General features: G+C 42.5%; 2 protein-coding genes across 2 annotated transcripts; both read right to left on the minus strand.

Annotated features, from left to right (window-relative positions):
* Window positions 1-130: 130 nt before the first annotated feature.
* Window positions 131-3,393, minus strand: LOC133123629 (protocadherin alpha-6-like). Its single transcript, XM_061234103.1, has 2 exons — window positions 984-3,393; window positions 131-138 (listed from the first exon to the last, which is right to left on the minus strand). The coding sequence occupies exons 1-2, from the start codon at window positions 3,391-3,393 to the stop codon at window positions 131-133; spliced, it is 2,418 nt and encodes an 805-aa protein (XP_061090087.1).
* A 1,169-nt stretch (window positions 3,394-4,562) lies between these two features.
* Window positions 4,563-7,934, minus strand: LOC133123630 (protocadherin alpha-2-like). Its single transcript, XM_061234105.1, has 2 exons — window positions 7,910-7,934; window positions 4,563-6,895 (listed from the first exon to the last, which is right to left on the minus strand). The coding sequence occupies exons 1-2, from the start codon at window positions 7,932-7,934 to the stop codon at window positions 4,563-4,565; spliced, it is 2,358 nt and encodes a 785-aa protein (XP_061090089.1).
* Between the last annotated feature and the right edge of the window lie 204 nt (window positions 7,935-8,138).

Genomic DNA, 8,138 nt, shown 5'->3' on the forward strand with positions numbered 1-8,138 from the left:
CATTCCGCAAATAACGACCGAAGCATAAGGTATCCGACCAGGCACTCGCGTACTGGAAATCCGTGTAACAAAGCTTTGCGTTATCTCCACCCTTTACCAGACAAGGAGGAGCCCAAATGCCCTGTAGACGCTATTTCACTTTGTGGGTCAACAGAGACATCATGTGGACACATCATAGAACAAGCACCACAGGAATTGGTTAACACCCTTTTTATAGAACATGACGCTAATATTAAGCTCAACAAATATATATATATATTTGTTTTGTGGCTCAAATTATGTCTTAAGTTCTAAGAAATAAAACGAGCTCGCAACAAATATATCAGTGAAATAACCACGGATTTGACTACTTTTTTTTTTCTTGTGGCAGATTGATCAACGTGAAACACAATTCCTTTTGTTTTGTGTAAAAAAAACAGCATTTTCTCATGATACCTTGATCTGTAAAACCCTACCGTCGTATTCTTTCGTGAAGAGGCGTTTTCAGAAATGTCTAAGTTTAAGTAATTCTATTTGTAAAAAGGTCAAAATAACCATGCGAATAGCATTCTGGAATAAAAAATGGAAGGCGATATTAGGAGTGGTAAGTTCCACTCACGTCTATACGCAGTACGGCTTGTTGCGTCTACATCAGACACATGCAATATAATGTGGGCCCAAAAGTGACCGACACCATTACACGAAGGAAGCGTTTATTAACGCGATGAGCATTTACAACGTACATCCATTAAACGTTTGTATTTGCTAACGTTAAAACGAAATTGTTTAACAGAGAATGCAGAAGAATGTTTCATAGTAAATATAACTTGGAATAACTGATATCACCGCAACGAATAGAGACGAAAGCATAATTTCAGGACTAAGGACAGTTCTGCCTAAAACTGCCCGCGTCGGTGGATCGCTTAGTCCATTCAGTGCTATGACTGTACGCTACACAGCAACTAAGAAAAGGGTTGTATTATGAAAGGGAAAAAGACAATTACAGTTCATCTTTTTGTGAAAATTGATTCTTACCTTCTCGCTGTTGGGAAGAGTTTGGTTCCGTTTAAAAGTGTCTGCTCCGTTAATACTGATCAGCTCCGCATCAGCAGGCGGAAATGGCGTAGGGAAAACCACAACGTCACTCTTCAGTGTGTCTGAGCTGAAACACACGTCATACTGCTGAGTAGATTTGGAGTAAGACCAGCTCCCGTCAGGGTGTGTGGTGATCACTGGAGCGCTGTACTTGCTCAAACCGCCATCAGTCCTGTGGCATTTTACAGCTATTAAACTAATGAGGCTCAGCAAAAATATAACTGACACCGAGATAATGGAGATCAGCAAATACAGATTTAAATCCGAAAATGTGTCCTCCTTTTTCGGCAACTGATTGAAGGATGTCTGTATTTCATCTGTGCTTTCAACAACTACAACGTCAATAGACACAGTCGCTGAGAGGGAAGGTTCTCCGTGGTCAGAAATCAAAACCACCAATGGATGAGTCTTCAAGTCATTGTCACTCATTCGCCTCTTAGTCCTTATTTCCCCGGTGCTGCTTCCGATTCGGAAGAGGCTGCTTCCCTTGGGTTCAGTGATGTGGTAAGAAAGCAGCGCATTGTAACCAGAGTCTGCGTCTACAGCCCTGATCTTGGCCACAAAGAAGCCCGCTTCAGCAGAATAAGGAATGTTCTCCGTATTAACTGAGCCGTGGTCAGAATAGGGTGGGAGAACCACAGGACTGTTGTCATTCTCATCCAGGATAAACACGTTCACATTCACGCTACTGCTTAGTGGAGGAACACCAGAGTCTGTGGCCTGAACTTGAAACTGGAATGACTTCGTCTCCTCGTAGTTAAAAGACTGCAAGCTGTAGATTTCCCCACTTATAGAGTTCACTTTGAAAGTGGACGACGGGGCGGCACCTTTTGCCAAAGTCTCCAATAAAGAATAGGAAACTTTTGCATTGTCGTTTAAATCAGGATCAAAGGCGGATACAGTGTAAATCACAGACCCGACTGGGCTATTTTCTTTCACATACACGTTATTCACGGGCTCTGTAAAGCGAGGCGCGTTGTCATTTACATCAGAAATATGTACAGTGATGACGCTGGTGTTGGAGAGAGGCGGAGTCCCCTCATCAGTGGCTGTGATGGTGACATTATACTCAGAAGCGGTCTCTCTGTCCAACGGCCCGTCAACTACCAGCGAATAGTAGTTCTTATAATTCGTTTCCAATTTAAACGGAAATTCATTCGGGATGAAACAATTCACGATTCCATTTTTACCGCCATCTACATCAAGAACTGAAACAAGTGCTATCGCAGTCCCCAGTTTTGTGTCTTCTTTGACTTTGTTCAACAGAGACGTCACTTTTATTTGAGGAGCGTTATCATTGACATCCATCACTTCAATCAACAGTTTAGAGTGAGCGGCCATGGGGGGCTGAGCTCTGTCGCTAGCTTGAGTGTGAATTTCAAACGCGTTATTTTGCTCGAAATCTATCACTCCGTTCACTGTAACTGTTCCAGTATGTGAATCGATTGTGAAAATATCTAAGATATGTCCTTGTTCAAGCTTACTAAAGGAGTACACGATTTCACCATTTGTGCCTGCATCCAAATCTGTGGCATTTAGAGTTATTATCGATGCCCCTGGTGCCGTGTTTTCAAAGATACTAACTTTATACAAAGAACTGCTGAACACTGGAGGGTTGTCGTTAATGTCTAAAACATTTACAATAATCTGCATGGTGCCAGACCTCGGCGGCGTTCCTCCGTCAACAGCAGTCAGAAGGAGCCGAATTTCGGATTGTTTCTCTCGGTCTAAAGCTTTCTGCAGCACCAAGGCAGCGGATACACTCTCCCCTTTGTGCAGATACAGGGAGAAGTGTTCATTCGGACTCAATTTATACGTGTTTATAGCATTTTTCCCTACATCCGCATCATAGGCCCCGAGTAAAGGAAATCGCATTCCAGGCGAGGTGTTTTCAGTTATATTGACATATTGCCGTTTTACTCGAAAAGATGGAGCATTATCATTAACGTCCATAATATTAACTTCCACACGATAAAGTCTTAGAGGATTGTTAATAACAGCTTCTACATTAACCACACATTTGACTGCGCTTGGACAAAGCTCCTCTCTGTCGATTCTCTCATTCACATACAAAATGCCGGTCTTTAAATTCACCTCGAAATATTTCTTTTCGGAACCGGCGACAATCTGAAATGCATGTGATTCCAGCTCAGGCACATTCAGATTTAAATCCTTGGCGATGTTTCCCACAAAGGTCCCCGGGTTTACCTCCTCTGAAACCGAATACGAGAGCTGTCCATAAACCGATTCCCAACCACACAACAGGAGCAGGACCAGTCGGTACGTCACCAAATATTCCTTCCTCTCTGAAAAATGCATTGTTCCGCTAACCTTGGCACCAACATAGATCCAGTGACGCGTTTTCTAGTCAAAAACCACTGTGAGTTAAATGCATATATTTACTCTGCAAATAACCGAAGAATCCTGAAGCCTGCGACCCAGCACTTGCGTTCAGCGAGTTCGTATAACAAAGCCTTGTGTAATCGCCTCCCGTTACCAAAACAAGGAGGAGCCCAATAAACTGCCTATAATTTCACTTTGTGGGTTAACAGAGACATCATGTGGACGCATCATAGAACTTGCACCACTGGAATGCGCAAACTATTGGTGTAACCTAGCCAATATTAAATTGTCAGAAAGTAAAATTAATTGCATCTGTTTTATCGCACAACTCGTATTGTAAATTCTAAACAATAAAACAAGCTCTCACTAAATATTTCAGTAAAATAACCACGGCATTGGCTTTTGTTTCTGGTAGATTGAACAACGTGAAGCCAAGCTCCTGTTTTGTTTTCTGGAATCAACAACAACCACAGAACACCAGCATTTTATTATATGAGCGTAAATATAAGTAAATATACGAAAATGATTAGGGCGCAACTCTGTTAAACTGATGACCCCCGGATTTGCCTCTGCTGTGACAAGAGGTACAGGGATAAATGTATCTGTCTTGTATAATTTTAAATGAAGTATTACATCTGTTAAAAGTCCAAAATAACCCCGGGATAACGACTCTGGGGTCAAAAAGTGAGCGCAATATTAGAATGGGTAAACTCCATTAATACATATAAGCAGTACGCTTAACTGTGTCTACATCACAGACACATACAACATAATTCGCTTACTACAGTGGCACCATTGAACCCATTACATTTTATTTTATTATTTTCTGTACATTTGCTGAAAGGAAATTACTGTTTCACAATGAATGCAGAAGAAGTAACTTGGAATATATCTATTAAGTCATGTTTCGAAATGTCTTCTTGCTCTAGGCATGTTTGCTTTCTTCATTTGTTTCTTGCCACAAATTTTGCATTCTCGCCAGAAACGTACAGACAACGACGGCGAAATAATGTTTAACTATTTCAACAATCATCGGCTCGATTGTGGACAGGAACGGAACTTCAGGACCAAGGACAGCTGTGCACAGAACTGCACACGCAGAGCAATGACTGTATGCTACAAGCAACGATAATGTACCCAAAAATCTACCAACTTCTTACCTTCTCGCTGTTGGGTAGAGTTTGGTTCCGTTTAAAAGTATCTGCTCCATTAATGCTGATCAGCTCCGCATCAGCAGGCGGATACGGCGTAGGGAAAACCACAACGTCACTCTTCAGTGTGTCTGAGCTAAAACACACGTCATACTGCTGAGTAGATTTGGAGTAAGACCAGCTCCCGTCAGGGTGTGTGGTGATCACTGGAGCGCTGTACTTGCTCAACCCGCCATCAGTCCTGTAGCACTTTACAGCAATTAAAATAATAATACTGAATAGCAATATAATTGAAATCGAGATAATGGCGATCAGCAAATACAGATTTAAATCCGAAAATGTGTCCTCCTTTTTTGGCAACTGATTGAAGGATGTCTGTATTTCATCTGCACTTTCAACAACCACAACATCAATAGACATAGTCGCTGAGAGGGAAGGTTCTCCGTGGTCAGAAATCAAAATCACCAATGGATGAGTCTTCAAGTCATTGTCACTCATTCGCCTCTTAGTCCTTATTTCCCCGCTGCTGCTTCCGATTCGGAAGAGGCTGCTTCCCTTGGGTTCAGTGATGTGATAAGAAAGCAGCGCATTGTAACCAGAGTCTGCGTCTACAGCCCTGATCTTGGCCACAAAGTAGCCCGCTTCAGCAGAATAGGGAATGTTCTCAGTATTAACGGAGCCCTGGCCAGAATAGGGTGGGAGAACCGCAGGACTGTTGTCATTCTCATCCAGGATAAAAACGTTCACAATCACGTTGCTGCTTAGTGGAGGAACACCAGAGTCTGTGGCCTGGATTTGAAACCGGAACGTTTTAATTTCTTCATAGTTAAAAGATTGAAGGCTGAATATTTCACCGGTTAAAGAGTTCACATTTAAGACCGAGGACATAGGGACACCGCCTACAGTTATAGGGGACAGTGAATATGTTATTTTCGCGTTCTCTTTTAAATCGGGGTCAAAAGCAGAAACTTTGTATATGACAGAACCAACAGGGTCATTCTCCCTTAAATAGACTTGCATGTCAGGGTTTGGAAACTGCGGGGCATTGTCGTTGACGTCAGAAACCTGCACTAAAATGACTCGCTTGCTTGACAACGGAGGGCTTCCTTCGTCCGTGGCAATAACTGTGACGTTGTATTCCGAAACTTTCTCTCGGTCCAGAGTCCCGTCCAGGATTAAAGAATAATAGTTCTGGAAAGACGACTGGAGTTTGAAGGGACTCTCCCCCTCGAGTTTACAGTTGACCACCCCGTTCTTACCCCCGTCCTCGTCTGACACCGTCATCAGCGCGATAACTGTCCCCATACTAGCGCTCTCGTCTACTGGACTCAGAAGTGATGTCACTGTTACCTCGGGAGGACTGTCGTTTACATCGAGCACTTCCACCAGTAGTTTGCAGTGTCCAGTCAAAGGCACTGGGCCTCTGTCGGTGGCTTGGATACGAATTTCAAAGGCAGCATACGTCTCAAAGTCAACATTTCCTTTCACTTTAACGTCCCCTGTGTGCACGTCAATTTCAAACGTATCAATTATGTTCTGAGGACTACGGCTACTGAATGAGTAAAGCACCTCACCATTGAAGCCTTCATCAAGGTCGGTCGCCTGTAGACGGGTTATAACGGTCCCAACAGATGTATTCTCGGGTATGGAGACCTTATAAACTGATTTGTTAAAAACTGGTGTGTTGTCGTTAGCGTCTAAAACGTGAATGTCAATCGCTAAGGTCCCTGATCTTGGAGGAGAGCCACCATCCACAGCGGCGACCGTTAGATGGAGGAGGGGAGTTTTCTCTCGATCCAGAGTCTTCTGTAACACAAGCTCCGCAGATACTGATTTATCACTTTGCGTTTGTACATCCAAAGTGAAAAATTCGTTAGGGCTTAATTTGTATGTTTTTATTGAGTTAATGCCTACATCTGCATCATATGCGCTCTCTAAAGGGAATCGATTTCCAGCAGACACTGTAAGCTCAGAGATGTTTAACTGTATAAAAGGGACAGGGAAAATGGGTGGATTATCATTAATATCGAGCACAGTGATTCTCACCCGGTACAGCTGCAGAGGGTTGTTCACTACGGCCTCTAAATTGACAAAACAGGAGGCCACGTCCGGGCATAGCTCTTCTCGGTCAATCCGTTCCTTCACAAACAGAAGCCCTGTGTCCAAATTGACACCAAAATACTGCTTCTTCGACCCTGAAACAATCCGAAACCCACGAGCATCCAACTCTCTCGCGCCCATCCCAATGTCTTTGGCTATATTTCCAACAGAAGAGCCGGTTTTTACCTCCTCCGATACACTGTATAGGATCTGCCCCAAAACCAGTTCTCCAAGGCAAGACACAAATATGTAAATAAAATAAACCTCCGTATATCTTTGGGCTGAAACAAACATCGTCGCTGAAACACTTGTATTTACTCCAGCACCTCAGTCCCACTAAAGTGCCTTTGGAATTTTCAAAAAGATTAAATCCGTTAATTTGTCAATCCTTGACCGAGAACAAAAGATAATCCTTGTTGAAAAATAGGCTACACATCGTGGTTAAAATGAATCAATTGCGAGAATGAATAACTTTTAATTACACGTATTTTAAAATATCAATTCCTCTTTCCGATGCGAAGTGCACAGAATCTCCTGCGACTCGACGACTAAGATGAAAAACAGATTGTAAATATATATATATTTAAAAAGCTGAAGGGAGGGGCAAATTCTGTGGCTTTGTCTAACTACGTGTCATGGAACAAGAGCGACACGTAGTGGCCAAGGTGAAAACTACACCCAGAGGACAGGAGCACTTCATGAGGGCAGGCATTCCCATCGTATAAATACGCACCAAGTTGAACACGACTACAGAATTTATTCTGATTAAAATGAGTAAACATTTAATCACTGTATTTACAAGCCTAATTCCAAAACAGTTGGGACGCTTTGTAAAATGTAAATAAAAACAGAATGCAATGATTTGCAAATCCCATATTTTATTGAGAATAGAACATAGAAAACATATCAAATATTTAAACTGAGAAATTGTACCATTATAAGAAAAAAATAAGGTAATTTTGAATTTGATGGCCGCAACACGTCTCAAAAAAGTTGGGACAGGGCCATGTTTACCACTGTGTAGCATCCCCTTTTCTTTTAACAACAGTCCGTAAACGTCTGGGAACTGAGGAGACCAGTTGCTGGAGTTTTGGGAGAGAAATGTTGTCCCATTCTTGTCTGAAATAGGATTCTAGCTGCTCAACAGTCCTTGGTCTTCTTTGCCTTATTTTTTGTTTATTGATGCGCCAAATGTTTTCAATTGGTGAAAGGTCTGGACTGCAGGCAGGCCAGTTCAGCACCCAGACTCTTCTTGTCCGAAGCCATGCTGTTGTAATAGATGCAGTATGTGGTTTAGCATTGTCTTGCTGGAATATGCAAGGCCTTACCTGAAAAAGACCTTGTCTAGATGGGAGCATGTGTTGCTCTAAAACCTCTCTATACCTTTCAGAATTGATGGTGCCTTGATGTGCAAGCTGCCCATTCCATAGGCACTAATGCGCCCCCATACCATCAGAGATGCAGGCTTTT

This window comes from Conger conger, chromosome 3 (assembly GCF_963514075.1).
Source record: "Conger conger chromosome 3, fConCon1.1, whole genome shotgun sequence".
Lineage (NCBI taxonomy): Eukaryota > Metazoa > Chordata > Actinopteri > Anguilliformes > Congridae > Conger > Conger conger.

Bases quoted from the DNA above. Each gene is read 5' to 3' on its own strand.
- LOC133123629 (XM_061234103.1), bottom strand. From the start codon at position 3,393: ATGCATTTTTCAGAGAGGAAGGAATATTTGGTGACGTACCGACTGGTC.
- LOC133123630 (XM_061234105.1), bottom strand. From the start codon at position 7,934: ATGGCTTCGGACAAGAAGAGTCTGG. The intron at 6,896-7,909 runs GTGCTGAACTGG...CTTGCCTTGGAG, and splicing joins TTCGGACAAGAAGAGTCTGG to AACTGGTTTTGGGGCAGATC.